This window comes from Haematobia irritans, chromosome 1 (genome assembly GCF_050003625.1).
Source record: "Haematobia irritans isolate KBUSLIRL chromosome 1, ASM5000362v1, whole genome shotgun sequence".
Taxonomy (NCBI): Eukaryota; Metazoa; Arthropoda; class Insecta; order Diptera; family Muscidae; genus Haematobia; species Haematobia irritans.
In genome coordinates this window covers 245,457,802-245,479,922 of record NC_134397.1, presented here as the reverse complement: position 1 = coordinate 245,479,922, position 22,121 = coordinate 245,457,802, and the positions used below count along the sequence as shown (strand labels likewise).

Genomic DNA, 22,121 nt, shown 5'->3' with positions numbered 1-22,121 from the left:
GGCTGTATCATAGTCCAAGGCCCATGCTGGTTCTAATTTTGTATTATACCAAAGAATTATTTTATCTCAAGCTTACATGTTAATTGAATAAGGGACTATTTTTTAATAGAATTTATTTCTAATTTGTTTATTTATAATTATTTCATTGATTGTTGATGTAATATGTAATAAAAAAATCATATTAAAAGCTTCTGTTTTATTATGTTCAATTAAAATTCAAAATTATTTTGTCTTTTCTTCTTGGATTTCTTTTTATGAGTTTGCTTGGAATATAGAAATTTTAACATTTGAGATACGGTAATTTTTTTCCATCTTTAAATAACAAATTGAACATTCCGATATATGTATATGTAGGCATGTATGTATGTATAAAGGCCCATGTAAGAGAAGATGATATTGTAGGGTGGTATGCATGCATTCTGCAATGAGTTTTTCGCATTTATTTATCTTCTCGATACTGAAAATTAAATGTACAAAATTTTCTACACTTAAAACCATACATACATACATAGAGAATAATTTTTCTTGATGTTTACATATTATATTTATTAATAATTATTAGTACATACATACATGTAAGCTTAAAAGTATCAACAAAAAAAATTTACATTTTATAAACTTAAAAAAAAAAATTACAAAGAAACCGAATAGTAAACGAGATTTGTCATATCTCATTGCATTTGGAAAAAATGATAATAAAAAGAAAAATTTAAATATTCTAAAACTAAACTAAAGCGGTCGCTTGGTTCGATTTGTTTGATGTGTGGTGGAGAAGGAGAATACGGCAAGGAAGTGGATGTTGTTTTTTTTACTCTTTAATTAGCAACTTAATTTAAAGATTGATTTCCAAAATGCTTGCTAAAAGTGTGTAATGATCGAAATGATCCTTATCTAAAAGCGAACTAAATTTTTGGAAAATAAATTTTGGGGAAAAATGAAAAAAATGATCACAGTGTGTGTGTGTGTGTAAGAAGTCAACAAAAACAGGAAGCACCTTTAAATCATATTCATTATTAATGTAGTTTTTTATTGTTGCGTGCTCGACTGTAAGGCATTTTTTTCTCGTAGCAGTTTTTTTTTCGAAAAGAAAAATGGTGAAGAAACCCAATTGGATTTTCCGAATTCAACAAACTCCCCCAAAAATTCAAGACGGCAATTTGGGTTCGTTTTAGGATTTTCTTTATATATATAAGTATTGTTTTAAAGCATGAGATTAATTAATTATAATTAGACACGAGTGTGAATGAATAGGTGTTTCTTTCTTTGTTCGGTCGACCACAATGCACAATTGCAAATTAAAACGTTCGGATACTCTCCTCCAGGTATCTTTGAATAATGATTTGATTTAGTTTTTGTTGTTGGTTTTGTTTTGTTACTTTGGCTTAATGTCTACTATCCTACATTAATTCCACCGCCTCAACCATCTTTGTCATCATCTATCGTCGTTAGAAGCATCACATCACAAGCATTTGAAAGATCTGAGTTGTATTGAGAGAAAGTTACCTCATGCCACTCTGTTTCATGTTCTAACGACTTTGACTCTTCGAGTGCGCAATCAGCCATTGAAGCGTTATATCGATGTTGTCTTTTTCCTTACAGGAAATACTGTAACAGCATATTTCTCTATCCTGTATGCTAGATAAATTCCTGAAAGTATTGCAATAAAAAAATTAATAAGAAGTAATTATTAAAATAACGACAGTTATGTTAATGGTAAATTAAACAAATTTTGTGGATTTTTGAAAGTACTATGCTCCTTTTCGTAGATAAATAAATATTTTATTTCTATAGAAAATTCAGTCAAATTTTTATTTCTATAGGAAAGTTTCTCAAAATTTTATTTCTATAGAAAATTTTGTCAAAATTTTATTTCTATAGAAAATTTTGCTAAGATTTTATTTCTATAGAAAATTTTCTGAAATTTTTTTCATTAGATAATATTGTCAAAATAGAAAATATATAGAATAGAAAATTTTGTCAAAATTTTCTATAGAAAATTTTATTTCTGTAGGAAATTTTATCAAAATTTTATTTCTATGGGAAACTTTGTCAAAATTTTATTACTATAGAAATTTTTTTTCTTTTATTTCTATTTTCTATAAAAATAAACATTTTCTATGTTGTCAAAATTTTATTTCTATAGAAAATGTTGTCAAAATTTTATTTCAACAGGAAATTTTGTCAAAATTTTATTTCTATAGAAAATATTGTCAAAATTTTATTTCTATAGAAAATATTGTCAAAATTTTATTTCTATAGAAAATTTTGTCAAAATTTTATTTCTGTAGGAAATTTTGTCAAAATTTCATTTATATTTTCTATAGAAATAAACATTTTTTATGTTGTCAAAATTGTATTTCTATAGAAAATGTTGCCAAAATTTTATTTCTATAGAAAAATTTGTCAAAATATTATTTCTATAGAGAATTTTCTCAAAATTTTATTTCTATAGGAAATGTTGTCAACATTCTATTTCTATAGAAAATTTTCTCAAAATTTTATTTCAACAGGAAATTTTGTCAAAATTTTATTTCTATAGAAAATACTGTCAAAATTTTATTTCTACAGAAAATTTTGTCAACATTTTATTTCTATAGAAATTTTATCAAGATTTTATTTCTTTAGAAAATTTTATTTCTATAGAACATTTTGTCAAAATTTTATTTCTATAGAACATTTTGTCAAAATTTTATTTCTATAGAAAATTTAGCTAAGATTTTATTTCTATAGAAAATTTTGTCAAAATTTTATTTCTATAGAAAATTTTATCAACATTTTATTTCTATAGAAAATTTGGTCAAAATTTTATTTCTATAGAAAAATTTGTCAAATTTTTATTTCCATAGAAAATTTTGTCAAAATGTTATTTCTAGAGAAAATTTTGTCCAAATTTTATCTCTCTAGAAAATGTTTCCAAAATTTTATTTCTATAGAAAATTTTGTGAAAATTTTATTTCTATGGGAAATTTTGCTACGATTTTATTTCTATAGAAAATTTTCTGAAAATTTCATTTCTATAGAAAATATTGTCAAAATTTTATTTCCATTTTTCAAAATCTACCAAAACATCAAGAATTCTCCCAAACAGGAAAAAATAAATACATGTGAATACGAATGACACCTAAGTCCTAAGTCACGCATTGCTGGATATTAGCATGACCAGTTGAGTCGCACTTGTCTTACAGGTCCACTATTGTTTGCAAGACACACACTTTCACGCGTTAAACTGGAGAGCACAATGTCTGACTTGAACAATTTAGGAATTACTTCATTATTTCAGCAAGTACCACAATAAAAATTTTATTTCTATAGAAAATTTTGTCAAAATTTTATTTCTATAGAAAATTTTCTCAAAATTTTATTTCTATGGGAAATTTTGTCAAAATTGTATTCGTATGGGAAATTTTGTCAAAATTTTATTCGTATGGGAAATTTTGTCAAAATTTTATTTCTATAGAAAATTTTGTCAAAATTTTACTTCAACAGGAAATTTTGTCAAAATTTTATTTCAACAGGAAATTTTGTCAAAATTTTATTTCTATAGAAAATTTTGTCAAAATTTTATTTCTATAGATACTTTTGTCACAACTTTATTTCTATAGAAAATTATTTCTATAGAAAATTTTGTCAAAATTTTATTTCTATAGAAAATTTTGCCAAAATTTTATTTCTATACAAAATTTTGATAAGATTTTAGTTCTATAGAAAATTTTCTGAACATTTTTTCATTAGATAATGTTGTCAAAATAGAAAATATAGAAAATAGAAAATTTTGTCAAAATTTTATTTCTTCAATTTTGGGATTATTTGTTTGGCTTGAGGTCATGGACTAATGAAAAATGCTGGTGTTAATGTTTTTCATTACTTTTTATTGAAATATTGCTATTCTCGTATATTTCGATACACCATCGGTGATCATCTTCAGCGAGATATTATTTATAAATTGTAATAATTTAAATATTTTACAATATTAACTTTAACAACGTTTTGAAACAAAAATATAACATTAATTATAAAGGGTGATTCTTTTGAGGTTAGGATTTTCATGCATTAGTATTTGACAGATCACGTGGGATTTCAGACATGGTGTCAAAGAGAAAGATGCTCAGTATGCTTTGACATTTCATCATGAATAGACTTACTAACGAGCAACGCTTGCAAATCATTGAATTTTATTACCAAAATCAGTGGCAGAAAATCCGCTTTTTTATCGACAAATTTTGTTCAGCGATGAGGCTCATTTCTGGTTGAATGGCTACGTAAATAAGCAAAATTGCCGCATTTGGAGTGAAGAGCAACCAGAAGCCGTTCAAGAACTGCCCATGCATCCCGAAAAATGCACTGTTTGGTGTGGTTTGTACGCTGGTGGAATCATTGGACCGTATTTTTTCAAAGATGCTGTTGGACGCAACGTTACGGTGAATGGCGATCGCTATCGTTCGATGCTAACAAACTTTTTGTTGCCAAAAATGGAAGAACTGAACTTGGTTGACATGTGGTTTCAACAAGATGGCGCTACATGCCACACAGCTCGCGATTCTATGGCCATTTTGAGGGAAAACTTCGGAGAACAATTCATCTCAAGAAATGGACCGGTAAGTTGGCCACCAAGATCATGCGATTTGACGCCTTTAGACTATTTTTTGTGGGGCTACGTCAAGTCTAAAGTCTACAGAAATAAGCCAGCAACTATTCCAGCTTTGGAAGACAACATTTCCGAAGAAATTCGGGCTATTCCGGCCGAAATTCTCGAAAAAGTTGCCCAAAATTGGACTTTCTGAATGGACCACCTAAGACGCAGCCGCGGTCAACATTTAAATGAAATTATCTTCAAAAAGTAAATGTCATGGACCAATCTAACGTTTCAAATAAATAACCGATGAGATTTTGCAAATTTTATGCGTTTTTTTTTTTAAAAGTTATCAAGCTCTTAACAAATCACCCTTTATTTACATTTTACAAAGTAATAGACTTTCTCCTTACAATGCTCATGTCTAACTGATTTATTATCTTAATTGTGTTTGCGATTTTGTATTAGATTTCTGTAAATCTGTGCACAGTGGTCTGTGTCGGCTTTGAAGTTCGTGCGTTCCTCAAGGGTAGTATTTATTATATGTAGCATCTCCAATGTATATCTTCTCCTAGTATTCTCTTCCATCGTCAGTATTTCAACATTTTTGAAGTTTGGTATGTGTCCTGTGGTTTTGCAATGTGCTGCAAGGGCCGTTTTTTGTTCTAAGGGCTTGTCTTTCATCTTTTGGTCGGATTTGTGGGCAGAAAGTCTTGTTTTTAATTGGGTTTTAGTGGTGCCAACATAAGCCATCGGACATGGATTGTTTTCGTCCCCATCGCATTTTATTTTATATACTACACATACTACAAATAAAATGCGATGGGGACGAAAACAATCCATGTCCGATAGCTTATGTTGGCACCACTAAAACCCAATTAAAAACAAGACTTTCTGCCCACAAATCCGACCAAAAGATGAAAGACAAGCCCTTAGAACAAAAAACGGCCCTTGCAGCACATTGCAAAACCACAGGACACATACCAAACTTCAAAAATGTTGAAATACTGACGATGCACAGAGGGTTGAAATCCATCAAAAGTGGCGATTAATTCAAAAGATGAAGTTTAACTTTAATAACCGTATTTGGTACCGGGTGAAAGAAGATAAATTTCTACATCACTACTTGCCAAAATAAAAGTTCTTAGTTGTTTACTTTATTTGCAGTGTGTCTTCAAATTTCAATAATTATTCTTATTTTTGCGCGCATTGGTTAAAAGTGAAAATTTGCATATTTCCAGTGATAATTTTTTTAATTAAGACTTCTAAAAGTGAAAATTTTATAATGGAGCCGTCTACTTCAGGTATTTGAGCATATGATAAATATTTGTTTGTTTAGATAAATGTTTTGGAAATATTGAAAAAAAAATATAAGGAAATTGCTCCAAAAATGAGATATTTTTGATGTTTGTATTGGATTTCAACTGAATTATCGGTGAAACTTGGTAAAACTGCTTATATTTTCTTAAAATATGAAGTTTAAGCTTATAAATTCCAAAACAACTTTTTGCCTTTTTGTTGCATTTTTTGACTTAATTATCGGTGAAACTTGGTAAAACTGCTTATATTTTCTTAAAATATGAAGTTTAAGCTTATAAATTCCAAAACAACTTTTTGCCTTTTTGTTGCATTTTTTGACTTATTAAAGAATTTGTAAAATAACTCCAGTCGCTAAAAATATATATGAAAAAATAAAACAAACAAAAAATCACTTTGACCTTATTATTTTTTGTCTTTATATTCCGTTTAGTATTTGTTATTATAGCTACTGAGTGTGCAGTTTATTAGAGATGGGTGCGTGAGTAATTTTAAATCACGCGCACTCACGAAAAAAATAATTAATTCCAAATTACTTACAAAGCTTCGTTTGAAAATCTGAATAATTTGAAAAAATTATATTTTACACACGTACACTGTTTTGAAAAATAAATTTGATCACGCTTCCATCTCTATTTAGTTTAGTTTTTCATTTGTACCCTACATGATAAATGTTGGTCATGTACATACGTGCGAACATACGAGTACTGTTGTCATCTTGGTTTAAGCTGATGATGTTCCATCTACCAATGTATTGATAATTAATTGGTAAGAATTTAATACGTATGGTATTTAAGATTCGGTACTGCCACGTTCATTTATTTTTATTATTGACTGTCAAGGTTTGTTTAATGTGATGTTATTTATTGAAAGTGTTGTGTGTTTGTAAATTATTCGGTACAAGGGAAAACTAATAGTATTTTGCAAATTTTAAACGACTGAAAATTCGACTAATTTCAGGAACAAGTCCCAAAACAAGTTTTATTTCTCGCCATGAGTTACATAACATTATGAAGAATTCGGAACAAAAATCACTTCAAGATCTTTAATCTTCTGAGGTGAGAAATTAATTTTATAATGGTTGTGAAGTAAATGATGATTATGAATACTTTTAAAATTAATGAAATGAAGTAAATAAAAAAAACGGTACAATTATATTTTTTTTTAATTATTTTTTTCCTGTAATGGTTGTTTGTTTTATTTTTATAGTATGTTTTTTTTATGAATATTGATCAATAAGATATAATAATATTTTCTAATGTATTTTTTTTAAATATGTGTAATTACGGAATTTGAAGAAAAAAATCGGATTTTAATTTAAAATTTTGGGTATATAAATACAGATTAAATATTTATTAATTTTTATTTTTTAAAAACTTTTTTTTTCTAAAAGCAGTATGCTCTAATTTTCAATTGAATTTCCTAATTTATCGATTTTTTTTAAAGTTACAGCGAAAATTGTGATATAAGACCACTTTTTCCAAAATACAAAAAAGGCCATAAAAAATTAAAACAACAATTTAAAATTTTTTTTTTGTTTCTTGTTATGCCTTTTTATGCATTTATGAATATCCATCAATAAAAAATAACAATATTTTAAAATTACGGCTTTCCTGAATTAATCGCCACTTTGCCTACCGCTCAACCCACTGTGCGATGGAAGAGAATACTAGGAGAAGATATACATTGGAGATGCTACATATAATAAATACTCCCCTTGAGGAACGCATGAACTTCAAAGCCGACACAGACCACTGTGCACAGATTTACAGAAATCTAATACAAAATCGCAAACACAATTAAGATAATAAATCAGTTAGACATGAGCATTGTAAGGAGAAAGTCTATTACTTTGTAAAATGTGAATATAATTAATGTTATATTTTTGTTTCAAAACGTTGTTAAAGTTAATATTGTAAAATATTTAAATTATTACAATTTATAGATAATATCTCGCTGAAGATGATCGCCGATGGTGTATCGAAATATCCGAGAATAGCAATATTTCAATAAAAAGTAATGAAAAACATTAACACCATAATTTTTCATTAGTCCATGACCTCAAGCCAAACAAATAATCCCAAAATTGTAAAATTCCAAAGGTCAACTAACAAAACTAAAAAGGCGTGTATAGATTTGTATCTGGCGTTTTCTTTTCAATGGCTCTATTAACCATGTTCCTTAATCTATATCTGTCCATAAAGCTCGAATAATAATTGTATAATTAGATATAATGCATTTGGACGTCAATTGCCTGTTTCGGTATCAGGCTAACATGCTAACATGTAATATAATAAAAAAATTTATTTCTATAGAAAATTTTCTCAAAATTTTATTTCAACAGGAAATATTGTCAAAATTTTATTTCTATAGAAAATTTTGCTAAGATTTTATTTCTATAAAAAATTTTGTCAAAATTTTATTTCTATAGAAAATTTTATCAACATTTTATTTCTATAGAAAATTTTACTTCTATAGAATAAACATTTTCTATGTTGTCAAAATTTTATTTCTATAGAAAATGTTGTCAAAATTTTATTGCTATAGAAAATGTTGTCAACATTTTATTTCTATAGAAAATTTTCTCAAAATTTTATTTCAATACGAAATATTGTCAAAATTTTATTTCTTTAGAAAATTTTTGCTCAAAATTTTTTTTCTATAGAAGATTTTGTCAAAATTTTATTTCTATAGAAAATTTTGCTAAGATTTTATTTCTATAGAAAATTTTGTCAACATTTTATTTCTATAGAAAATTTTATCAACATTTTATTTCTATAGAAAATTTGGTCTAAATTTTATTTCTGTAGAAAATTTTGTGAAAATATTATTTTGATTTTTGCAAAATCTACCAAAACATCAAGAATTCTACCAATCTACCAAACAGTAAAAAATCTATAATTTTTGGTAGAATTCTACCATCTGTGGCAGCCTTCGTTACAAACCGTTCAACAACAGCTATCAGATGAGCCCATGTAATGATACAAAATCGAATTTTTTTAAAGACGATTTTTTGTAGGCAATTGGAACACTTTTCTCAAATACAAAAGAAAATTTAATTTTTGAACGCCGAAAGCCTTTGGAATCCTCCAATGTCTATGTAGAGAATTTAAAATATAATGGTGATAAATACATGTGAATTGGAATGAGACTTAAGTCCTAAGTCACGCATTGCTGGATATAAGCATCACCAGTTGAGTCGCACTTGTCTTAAATGTCCACTATTGTTTACAAAACATTGATAAGAGATTGGTGCCAACCTTCATGAAAAATGATATTGAAAAGTTTTTAGTACAATGGAAATAATCAACAAAAAACTTATTCCAATTTTAGGTCGCTTTCACACGTTATACTCTCCACAATGTCTGACTTGAACAATTTAGGAATTACTTCATTATTTCAGCAAGTACCACAATAAAATCATGATAATTTTTATGGCAAGTAGGCACGTTAACCATTTTATCCAGGTAGATCTCTTTCATAAGTAAAAAGAAAAGGGCCTTCAGCAAAGTTAAAAAGTGCCTTTTGACTTAAAGAAATACGTTTTTGAAAACTGTTTCAATACAATTTCAAAAATGCTAGTTATTATCCCTGATGTACAGACATACATGCATATGTAAAACTATCCATATTTCGCATCAATTGCAAGACACCAACTGATGTATTTGCAGACATTTTTCAATGAATTTGTATATATAACAACAAGAGATGAACGAGCGTCAACAAAACTTGTCAAATCACCAAGAACCTGTAGGTGGCTCGTACTAGACAGGTGTTAGGGAACCACCGTGGTGCAATGGTTAGCATGCCCGCCTTGCATACACAAGGTCGTTGGTTCGATTCCTGCTTCGACCGAACACCAAAAAGTTTTTCAGCGGTGGATTATCCCACCTCAGTAATGCTGGTGACATTTCTGAGGGTTTCAAAGCTTCTCTAAGTGGTTTCACTGCAATGTGGAACGCCGTTCGGACTCGGCTATAAAAAGGAGGTCCCTTGTCATTGAGCTTAACATGGAATCGGGCAGCACTCAGTGATAAGAGAGAAGTTCACCAAGGTGGTATCACAATGGACTGAATAGTCTAAGTGAGCCTGATACATCGGGCTACCACCTAACCTAACCTAACCTAACAAAACTTATCAAATCACCAAGAACCTGTAGGTGGCTCGTACTAGACAGGTGTCTTCAAAGAAAATTGCAAAAGGCTTTTTAAAAATTAATTTGGGAACATTTCTTTAAATTTTAAAGGAGACTATTTTTACAATTGCAGTTACTTGGTATGATATTTTCCTAATACAAAAGTTACATGCGTTTTTTACTTACATTCGTTCGATCAGGCCGGTTTCATCTAATGCATTTGGAAGATCCCGTTTATTTCCCAATACGAGAACGGGTATACCTGCTAATTGAGGTTTATCTAATAGAGAGTGTAATTCGTTGCGTGATGCTTCCATTTTATCCAAATCTGCTGCATCTACCATGTACCTGTAAAAACATAGCCAACATTTTAATGCTTTCAGAAAAAATCTCAAATGTCCAAGATATTATTATTATTACACTATTGCATTAACGCCACGGCAATATCTTTCCCACATGGAACGGAATCTGGGCTGACCACCAATATCCCAAACTTTAATTGTAACATTACCCTTGGTAATGCGACGCATGTTGAAACCTACTGTAGGAATCATGTCTTCTGTGAATTGACCAGACTGAAAGAAACAAAAGGGGAAAAAATAATTTTTATCAAGGAACGGCCAAGAAATTTATCATTATAATATGCACATGGCAGTGGTTGCAATTTTGTATGGTGGGGTAATAGTGGAAATTTTGCTGTTTGTCTTAAACTTTTGCTTCGTCATCATCGAGATTTATTAACTACACAAAAAATACTCATTTTAAATTAAAGAAGTTTACTGATAAGACAGAGATGATGTAACCATATTCTTGGTTAGTCTTTGTTTTTAAGTTCAATGACATTTAGTAACGTAATATTTCAAAGCAAGCAATTACATATATTACATATACCGTCTGTCTTCATATCCTAGGTTAGGTTAGTTATAGTGGCAGCCCTTTATTTCAGACTCACTTAGACTTTTCAGTCCATTGTCTATTATCACTGAGAATTGTCCGATTCCAAGTTTACCTCAAGGGAGCTCTTTTTTGCCGAAATCGAACGGCGTTTCACATTACGGTCAAACTACTTAGAAAAGCTTTGAAACAATCAGAAATATCACAAACAGTAGTGAGGGGGAATAAACCACCGCTGAAAATGCTTTTTGGTATTCGGTCGAAACTGGTCATATCCCCATGTGAACCTATTGCTAAATTTTGTCTAAAATTTATTTCTATCGACAATTTTGTCTAAAATTTTTTTCTGTTGAATATTTTGTCGAAATTATATGTCTATAGAAAATTTTATCTAAATTTTTGTTATATAGAAAATTTTATTTCTGTAGAAAATCTTCGTTAGAGAGGAATATTTTGCAAAATCTACCAAAATATCATGAATTTTACCAATCTACCAAACAATATAAAATCTACCATTTTTGGTAGAATTCTACCAACTGTGGCAGAATTGTTGCTATACAATTCTGGTTCCTATACAAAAATGCTGTGTACCGTCTGTATCGAACATTTTCTATCGAAAATTTTGTCAAAATGTTATTTCTATCGAAAATTTTATTTCTATCGAAAATTTTGGCTAAATTTTATTTCCTTCCGAAAATTTTTGCAAAATTTTATTTCTATCGAAAATTTTGTCAAAAATTTAATTCTATCGCACATTTTGCTAACATTTTATTTCTATACAGAAAAAAAATTAAGAAATATTCAATTAAAAATTTAATTTATTCAACAATTTTTTAATTGAAACAAAAGTCAATCACACAAATTTATAGAATGAATTAATTTTTTAATTGGTTCAATTAATTTTTTAATTGGTTCAATTAATTTTTTAATTGACTGCCAATTAACTTTTTAATTGATATTATCATTTCTGTGATTGAAGACATTTCAATTAAAAAATTAATTGGATCAATTAATTTCGTGATTGAATTAGAAAAAAATTTTTTTTGTATATCGAAAATTTTTGCAAAATTTTCTTTCTATCGAAAATTTTGTCAAAATTGTATTTCTATAGAAAATTTTGTCGAAATTGTATTTCTATAGAAAATGTTGTCAAAAATTTATTTCTATAGAAAATTTTGCCAATTTTTTTTCGGTATAAAACTGCTTAGAAAAGCTTTGAAACACTCAGAAAGGTCACAAACAGTAGTGAGGGGGGATAAACCACCGCTGAATAAAATTTTTTGGTGTTCGGTCGAAACTGGTCATATCCTATTGCTAAATTTTGTCAAAAATTTATTTCTATCGAAAATTTTGTCGAAAATATATTTCTATAGAAAATATTGTCAAAAATTTATTTCTATAGAAAAATTTGCCAAAATTTTATTTCTGTATAAAATTTGTGAAGTAACTCTTAGTTAGAGAGAAATATTTTGCAAAATCTACCAAAATATCATGAATTTTACCAATCTACCAAACAGTATAAAATCTCTCATTTTTGGTAGAATTCTACATAAATATCATGATTTTTACCAATCTTTCAAACAGTATAAAATCTACCAACTGTGACAGAATTGTTCCTATAAAATTCTGATTCCTATACAAAAATGGTTTGTACCGTCTGTATCGAACATTTTATTTCTATCGAAAATGTTGTCAAAATTTTATTTCTATCGAAAATTTTATCAACATTTTATTTCTATCGAAAATTTTGTCTAAATTTTCTTTCTATTTGTCAAAAATTTATTTCTATCGAAAATTTTATCAAAATCTTATTTCCTTCCGAAACTTTTTGCAAAATTTTATTTCTATCGAAAATGTTGTCAAAAATTTATTTCTATCGAAAATTTTGCTAACATTTTATTTCTATCGAAAATTTTTGCAAAATTTTATTTCTATCGACAATTTTGTCGAGATTGTATTTCTATAGAAATTTTGTCGAAATTGTATTTCTATAGAAAATGTTGTCAAAAATTTATTTCTATAGAAAATTTTGCCAAAATTTTATTTCTGTATAAAATTTGTGAAGTAACTCTTAGTTAGAGAGAAATATTTTGCAAAATATACCAAAATATCACGAATTTTACCAATCTACCAAACAGTATAAAATCTCCCATTTTTGGTAGAATTCTACCAACTATGGCAACAGTGGTTCCTATACAAAAACGATTTGTACCATCTGTATCGAACATTTTCTCAAATTTTTATTTCTATAGAAAGTTTTGTTAAAATTTTATTTCTATCGACAATTTTTGCAAAATTTTATGTCTATCGAAAGTTTTGTTTAATCTTTCTGAAGTTAAATTTGGAAATTGTAGCATTAGGTTTTAAATTTTTGATTTAATTTCTAAAAGGTATTTTATACTTTTTGGAAATTTTCAAAGAAATCGAATGAAAATATCGTCATTCAGACCTTAATTCTGTAAATGGATCATTTCGATTAGTATTTATATGGGATATATAAAAACAAATAAGAAAAATACGTTGTAAGAGGCGAAAATTTATGGTTTCATGCGTCCAAGACTGATGTTTCTATGGTCCAAATAGGGAGATTGCTCTATAATTTAATTTGACTTTATTCTGTAAATTTGAAACCTGAGGAGGACAATTTAACATAAATTGTAATAAAACCATAAATAAAAGCTTGAAATTGAGCAAATATGTTGGATAAGTTTATTGTTATATATGCTGCTAGAAAATTCAAAGATGCGGAACTGTCCGGCTACTCTAACTGAGAAAGATCCACACATGAGCAACTTCAATTGATCAATTCAAAACGGTTTTTGTAGATATTATAAAACAAAAGTAAGGTTCTAACTTTAATGAAATTTTCAAATGAGTAACGTAGGAATAGTTTCACAAATTGAGATATATGGTCAAACCTATTACACAAATATATATATAGATTTACTCTTTTAAATGCTTTACATACCAACCATTGTACCAGCATATACTTCAATACAGTATAGGAAATTGAGCATTATCAGGGCGTGTTCCAAACGGTCTCTAATAAATTGAGGTAATATAAAATCTGTGTTGCACAGTTGCAATCCTAGAATCGTACTGGACAGCACAGTATTGATATGTAAATCGAATGATAATGTGTCATCAATGACCACTCCCAAACATACTGTGAACAATTTTGATTACAGCCCTATCATATATCAAGTGCAAATTTGATTCATTGTTTGGGGAGAACATCATGCTCTTTGTCTTTGCACTATTGACGCTAAAACGATTTACGGACATCCCAAAGAACTCATAGTACAATCGATCTTGGACTGCAAAAAATTTAGGTTCCTAGGCGTAAGATGTACACAAACAAGTCGTTCAAAAATAGTATAAAAGGCAGATATCTTAATGCATATCTTTGCGGGTCTCTACTTTTGACGGGAACGGATTCGATGATATACCTTTAATGCAGACGGATTGTTATCTATCAGTGAGTTAGGAAAGCAGAAAGTTTACAAGAACTCATATTGAATCCATAAAGGTTAAAAAGCTTAACAATTAGACCATAATAACCCACCATATATATCGAAGTCCAATGATACAAAGAGGGAGGGGATGTTATGATATTCTAGGCATTTCCGAATATGGCCACTTAGAGCCAAGAGTAAAATAAGTTATAAAGAAACATTGGTCGATATACTAAAGTACATTGGGTATTAATCCTTTTTAAAATACCTTTAGGTGTGAAATTTCAAGCAAATCGGACAAAAGTGGGGCTTTCATGTCATCAAGGGAGATCGGACTAAATCAAAACAAGGGACTACATATTATTACTATATTTTGTCTAACTTATTGGGCAGGAAGATTAAGGGAATTGATACTATTAAGTTACTGAAAAGAAAATACCAGATACCAATCTCGAAAGCCCGACTATACATATGTTTCAGTTTTGGCTAGTACGCATTTCCATAGTCTTTAGTGAGATCTGGCCGGGTGAGATGATTCAATTTGGGCCTTTTATGTTAATTCCTTTTGAAAATTACACACCATAATTATTCTTCCAAAATTGAACCATTTTTTCACCATCATATTTTCGTACAACTACAATCTCTTAATCTTATTTTTTTACGATATATACCAAATTTCGCACAGCTCCTTAGGAACCTTACATACATCTAGATTTCAAGTTTTACCACAGCTCTATTTAGGGGCTTATAATACGTCCAGATTTTCAATTCCATGATAATAGAATATATATAGCGGCTATATGCTCAATATGAAATATCGGTGGTGGGTCGGTTCATATGGGAGCTATATCAAAACATATCATTCTCGAACTTGACCTGTATGCAAACCTCCATCACTATAAATAAATATAACATATATGAAAGAATTTCCCCCATTTCATTTTCAGTTCAATGGTAAGGAACGATTTACCTATAGCAGCTCAAAAAGTCAGATATGCTACATACTATATTGAATTAAAATATTCTGAACCCATAGCCATCGATATCCATCGCACAACATGGTCTAAAGAATTTATTGGTGTATTCCAAACTTAATCGAAATGTCCTTAGACATGTTTCTTTCCCGTATTATATCCAATTCAAGTTACTGTAAAGTAAACGCTAGACAATTCCTACATGCAATTGGATCACTGACTTGGTATTGTACAATTCCTGCAAGCAAATCAATTTTTTACAATAAGGAATAAATAATACTCTCTCCAAGAAAACCGAGAAGAACAAAAATGTATGCCTGTATTCATAATTTATTGAAAGCTTATGGATGGAATTTGTATGGTAATAGTAGGTTTAAAATTTACGTTAACTTTTATGAATATGGGGGTTAAATTTAAAATTTTTTTTTTTAAAACAAATGTTGAAATGATTATGCATAGACATAAAGTCGGTAAAAGACTACAAATTTGCAACATTTTGATATTAGTTAAAATCTGAAATCATCGCAAAACACACTCCCGATAATTTTGGAAGAATTCTGGAATTTTGATTTTAATTTTCAAGGCCTAGAAAACATACGTTTGAAATTCAGAAAATATAGTTGGAATTACTCTCTACATAAGAAAGGAGTTTCTGTTACTTATACTCCCTTCTCCCTAATTCTTAGGGATTCTGTTTCACCATTTTCGGCTTTCTTTGTCTGTTATGCTCTCTTTTTGTTGTATCATATGTTCATATGTTAAACACTAATAAAAAAAGAAAACCACCCTCAACGCCTTCCCCAAAGTATAACTTTTCTTAGTTCATCGATATATGACGTTTGGTTTGGTAACATTTCTGGATAACAGGAACGGGGTGGGAGAGAGAGGTGGGATAGAAAGACCAAACCATACGTCGTTTCTAAATAATGATGATGATGATTGTCCGATTAAAATATGTATGTGTGCAAAATTGTTGGTCTTTATCGCAGCAACCAGGCACCCTAGTAAATACTCACAGCTATCACATTAACAAAAGTTGTCTTTCCCGAATACTGCAAACCGACTAGTGTTAATTCCATTTCCTCTTTCCAGAAAATGCTCTTGAACCAATCCAATATTCTGTTAATTAAAGCCAGCATATTTGCAAATTTTTTTGAGATTTTTATATTAATTTTTCAATGTTTAAAGTGCTATTTGACTCTTGTTTAACAATTTGACGCCCAAATAAAAAATATATTTTCTTCTTTGAGAGAACACACTCACTTCGATATTAAAATTGTAATCGATAATTTGAATGACATTTCGATTAGTACTGTCTCTCTCTCTGTACTCGATAATCGTACAAGTGTTATGACAGTTACATAGCAACTTCAATTCAACTAGAATTCTAATGTACTGTTTAATATCATGACAACAGATGATTTATTGTACAAATTTTAGAGGTTTTAATACAAATCACTGGCAAGTAAAATTTTCAACACGAAATTAAAAAAAATCGCAACAGAAAAAGAATTTTAAGGTGTCCGACGTGGAGCTACATCAAATTCTGGATTTTTTAAGTACAATATTTGTTTGAATTTTAGAGGAATCTTACACTTCTCTGAAGAAGCTTGCCCACCTTGTGTACAAACTATCGTGGGTTCAATCCTAGTTTCGACCGAACAATTCAGTCAAATTGGCTAAAATTTGTGGTGTCTAGATGTCAAATCGGAAGATCGCTCTATATGGGGATATACGGGAGCCACAGTGGTAATGGTTAGCATGCCCGCTTTGCATACACAAGGTCGTGGGTTCGATTCCTGCCTCGACCGAACACCAAAAAGTTTTTCAGCGGTGGATTATCCCACCTCAGTAATGCTGGTAACATTTCTGAGGGTTTCAAAGCTTCTCAAAGTGGTGGAACGCCGTTCGGACTCGGCTATAAAAATGAGGTCCCTCGTCATTGAGCATAACATGGAATCGGGCAGCACCCAGTGATAAGAGAGAAGTTCATCAATGTGGTATCACAAGAATACTCTAAGTGAGCCTGATACATCGGGCTGCCGCCTAACCTATGGGGATATACCAAAACATGGACCGAAATAAACCAAATTCGGCACACATCTTTTTTGGACACAAATACCTATAAATTTCCAAATCGGTACAAATTTGCGGTGTCAAGAAGCCCAAGAAATCAAATCAAAATATACGTCTGTAAGGAGGGCCACAAACGTGGACCTATACGGACCATATCTGATAAAAAAATGGCGGTGTATTGACCTACTTTCAGACAAAGAATCTGTGCCAAATTTTATAATAATATCTCCTATTGTTGAAAGTTGAAGACGAAAATAAATCTGTAAAAGCAGAATAAAATTATAAATTTTGTGGAAAATTTTATTATAGCTTGATGCGGTATGGTCCAAAGTAAATATTGAAAGTGTTTTCAAAATGAATTGTTAAAGAAAAGTTACCGTGAAAAATGGCCAATTTAGCGTGATAAGGTCCAAAATTTTTTGGTGTTTGAGCAAAACAATATTGCAGTTTTTTGTCTGCTGAAAAACAGCAGTCAGTTGTTCTATGCTTTGGTACATCAGCTGGTATCCGGATCACGAAACTCTGCGACTAGGATGTGATGTGTCCAGAGTGAACTTAGGGTGAGTGGGTTTAACTGGGCAAGTAAAAAGGTGGCGCGTGTCATGTGGGCGTAGTGGGCGTTGTGGGACACACGTCAGATACGCTGCTATCAATAACGGAAAGTTAGGAATTTGGTCTGCCACCGAAGTCTCTCTACTCCGGTACTACGGGCGGAACTTCGAGACCAGGCTTAACCTGGTAGCTTCTCTCCGCTTCAGCTACAGTATCCTCAAAAATCCTATTCAAACCTGTCTGATTCTGAGGATCTCTTATGTAACGCTGAATCACGCGCTCTAGAAGGTAAAGTTCAACCCCTACATTCTTGGGTGGTGGTTGTCTATCCACAATATGGGGATTTATGGGGATGTTTTGACAACATGCAATCGTTTCTACGCATAAGTATTGGTCTTTACATAAGGGCGATCCAGAGGTGTACTGCAGAGTAGAGCTCGACCGAAACGGGGTTTTATGGCCGAAGCTGAAGCCGACAAAAGCAAAAAAAAAAAAACAATAATCGGCTGACATACAAACTCGATCTTCGTTCGGAAAAAGACATCCCTTTGCACTGAACAATTGTTTGCTAACCAGCTTGTCGGTGGAGCGTTTAAATATTTTATTGCCATTGCTCTTAAATATTGAAAAGGAGACGAATTCTTCTAATATTCAAATGTGTTACTGTTACGTAGAATAGTATTCGATTAAAATTTAATTCATCTGATTTGAAAACTTCTATTAACTTTTTAATTGATTCAGTTTGAAATTTAATTGATGTTGATTGAAAAAAAAACAATTATTTTTTTAATTGATTCGATTTATTATTTAATAAAACTTCATTCCAATTTCCAATTAAGTTTTTAAATAAATCAGATAAAGAATTAATTCAGTTTTGCAATCGACATCGAAAATTTTTTTAAATTAAATTGGAACAATTAATTGTTTAATAAAAACCTCGAAAAGTTTCACTCATTTCCTTAACTAACTTTGTGTTTTTAGATTTATTAAAAATATTTTTGTGGGTTTTTTTAAATTCAATTACTTTCTTAATTGACTTTGTGTTTTTATTTTAATTAAAAAATTATTGTATCAATACATTTTTTATTGAAAACAAGTATATACAGCACTAACTTCGGCCGGGCCGAATCTTAAATACCCACCACCATGAACCAAATATTAGGGTTTCCTTTGAAATTTCAGGAGGGCTTGAGGGCACTTCCCGAAGATAAATTTAAAGATTTCTCCTATGAGGACTATATCAGATTCTAGATTTATAAGAACCATTTTTGTTTGAGTTTTAGAGGAATCATTAACATCTCTTGTAAGTGCGCAAGAAAATTATAAAATAACATCTTGATTTGAAATCTTAAATCTGTAGAAGTAAAATCTGGAAATTTTACATTGAGTTTCATGATCAGTGCGCCTTCTACACCCTCAAGAAGTGAAGTCGGTCTATATGGAGGCATTACCAAATGGACCGATAAAAACTTAATCCGATACACGTTTTTGTGAGCCTAAAATACCAGAATATTTACAATTTCAGGCAAACCACTACGGTTTCTAGAAACCCAAGGAGTTAAATCGGGAGATCGTTCTTATGGGGCTATACTAAAATATGGACCGATACTCACCGTTTTCGGCACACCTCTTTATGACCCGAAAATACCTCTAGATTTCCACTTTCAGGTAAATTGAATAAAAACTGCGGTTTCTATAAGCCCAAGAAGTAAAATCGGGAGATCGGTCTATATGGGGGCTATACCAAAATATGGACCGATACTCACAATTTTTGGCAAACGTATTTGTGGTCCTACAATACCTCTAGATTTCCAATTTCAGGTAAATTGAATAAAAACTGCGGTTTCTATAAGCCCAAGAAGTGAAATCGGGAGATCGGTCTATATGGGGGCTATACCAAAACATGGACCGATACTCACCATTTTTGGTACACCTCTTTATGGTCATAAAATACCTCTAGATTTCAAATTTCCGGCAAATTGGATAAAAACTACGATTTCTATAAGCCCAAGATGTTTTGGAGTAGCCCCCTTATAGACTGATCTCCTGATTTTACTTCATGGGCTTCTAGAAACCGTAGTTTTTATCCGATTTGTCTGAAATTGGAAATCTAGAGGTATTTTAGTAATGCAAATATGTATGCCAAAAATGGTGCCTATCGGTCCATGTTTTGGTATAGCCCCCATATAGACCGATCTCCCGATTTTATTTCTTGGGCTTCTAGAAACTGTAGTTTTTATCCGATTTGTTTGAAACTGGTAATCTAGAGGTATTTTAGACCACATGTATCGGTCCATGTTTTGGTATAGCCCCCTTATAGACCTATCCCCTGATTTTACTTCTTGAGCTTCTAGAAACCGTAGTTTTTATCCGATTTGGATATCTAGAGGTATTTTGGGTCCAAATAAACCATTGAAATATGCCATCGAACTTTATACCCACGTTTTGTTCATAAAATGTTTGAGATAAACTTAAAAAATGTAAGATTTCATTAAGCTGTGGAAATTTAAAAAAAAAATATAAAATTTAACTAGAAACAAATAATTTTTTTCCAATAAAAATAATTTAAATTCAGCGATAGATTAACTATGGATTCATGGTGGTGGGTATTTAATGTTGTTGTTGTTGTAACAGTTTTTTATGTAGTTTCATCCATTTTGTTCTATGCTTGTGTAGTTCAGCTGGTAGACAGATCAAGGAACTCTGCGACAAGGATGGGGTGTGTCCAGAGTGATCTGGTAGTGAGACGGGTAGGCTTAGTTGGGCAAGCAAAAAGGTGACGAGTGTCATGTGGCCCTTGATTACAGATGGGACACACGTGAGCTACGCTGCTATCAATCACAGATAAGTATGAATTGAGGCGGCTGCACTTGCCTGATCTTAGTTGGGCCAAAATAACCTTTGTCTGTTGTGGGAGGTCTCACTCCTCCGGTACTATGGGCGGCGGTCGGACTCCGAGAACAGGATTAACCTTGTAGCTTCTCACCGCTTCAGCTACAGTATCCTCATGAATCCTGTTCAGACCTGTCTGGTATGCTGCCTGATCTAGAGGCTCTCTTTTGTAACGCTGGATCTCGGGCTCTAGCAGGTGAAGATCAACCCTTACATTCCTGGGTGGAGGTTGTCTATCCACAAGATGGTGATTCGGATCAAAGACAATAAACTTGAGGAAGATAGGAAATTGGCTTGCGTCATACCAAATGTTGCATTTACCATGTGTTCCATACATGTTTGTAATTTTTTATTTGTTTTTCGTTTTTATTTTTTAAATGAAAAACTTAATTTTCTTAATGAAACACTGTTAAATTTGAGGCAACAACAAAAAAATTACATTTTCCCCTTTATGGAAATTTATTTCGTGTACTTAATTTCTTTTTATTTGCATTTTAATGCTATGTCAATACTTGTCGTATACGCGTTTGGTTCGAGTATGAAACTAACACGGTAAATGGTTTGATCTCCTCAGTAGCCAATTTCCTATCTTCCTAGAGTTTATTGTCTTTGATTCGGATGACAACTTCGATGGCAACCCAAGAGGTACTGATTTGACAACATGTAGTTGTGTCGACGCACTGGGATGATCTTGGTCTCCGCATAAAGGTGATCCAGGGGTGTACTGCGGAGACATCCTGTTGTGGTTCTAAGGGCAGCGTTCTGACAGGTCTGTATGTTATTCCACTGCGTATCGCTCGTTTGAGGTGTCCACACTGGCGCTGCATTGTTTACCACTGACCGGCCAATTGCCTTATATGTAGTTAACAAGGTTTCTTTGTCCGCACCCCAAGTGCTGCCGGCAAGCGACTTGAGGACCTTGTTTCTACCGCGGAGCTTATCACAAATTGCAGTGGCATGGGCGGACGACTTATAAAGGCTGACCCCGAGAATCTTGGGGTAATTTGTTGTCGGAATTGTTTCGCCATCGACTCTGACATTCAACTGCCTGCGTACTTCCGCCGTCCATGTAGTGAATAGTGTGCCTGAGGATTTGGTGGGAGATATCCTCAAATTTCTTGCAGTGAAATAACTGGTAAGATCAGCTAGGTAGACATTTAATCGATCGCAAATGTCATCAACAATGGGCCCGGATGCCATGATTGTGCAATCGTCCGCATAAGACACAATCTCGACGCCGTAAGGAGGGGGTGGAA

The 22,121-nt window shown here is 31.3% G+C and overlaps 1 protein-coding gene across 1 annotated transcript; it reads right to left on the bottom strand.

Moving 5' to 3' along the window:
- Positions 1–396: 396 nt before the first annotated feature.
- On the bottom strand, positions 397–16,603 carry Arl8 (ADP-ribosylation factor-like protein 8). The gene is made up of 4 exons (XM_075313267.1): positions 16,362–16,603; positions 10,443–10,597; positions 10,209–10,370; positions 397–1,647 (listed from the first exon to the last, which is right to left on the bottom strand). The coding sequence occupies exons 1-4, from the start codon at positions 16,482–16,484 to the stop codon at positions 1,527–1,529; spliced, it is 561 nt and encodes a 186-aa protein (XP_075169382.1). The 5' UTR covers positions 16,485–16,603; the 3' UTR covers positions 397–1,526.
- Positions 16,604–22,121: the final 5,518 nt, after the last annotated feature.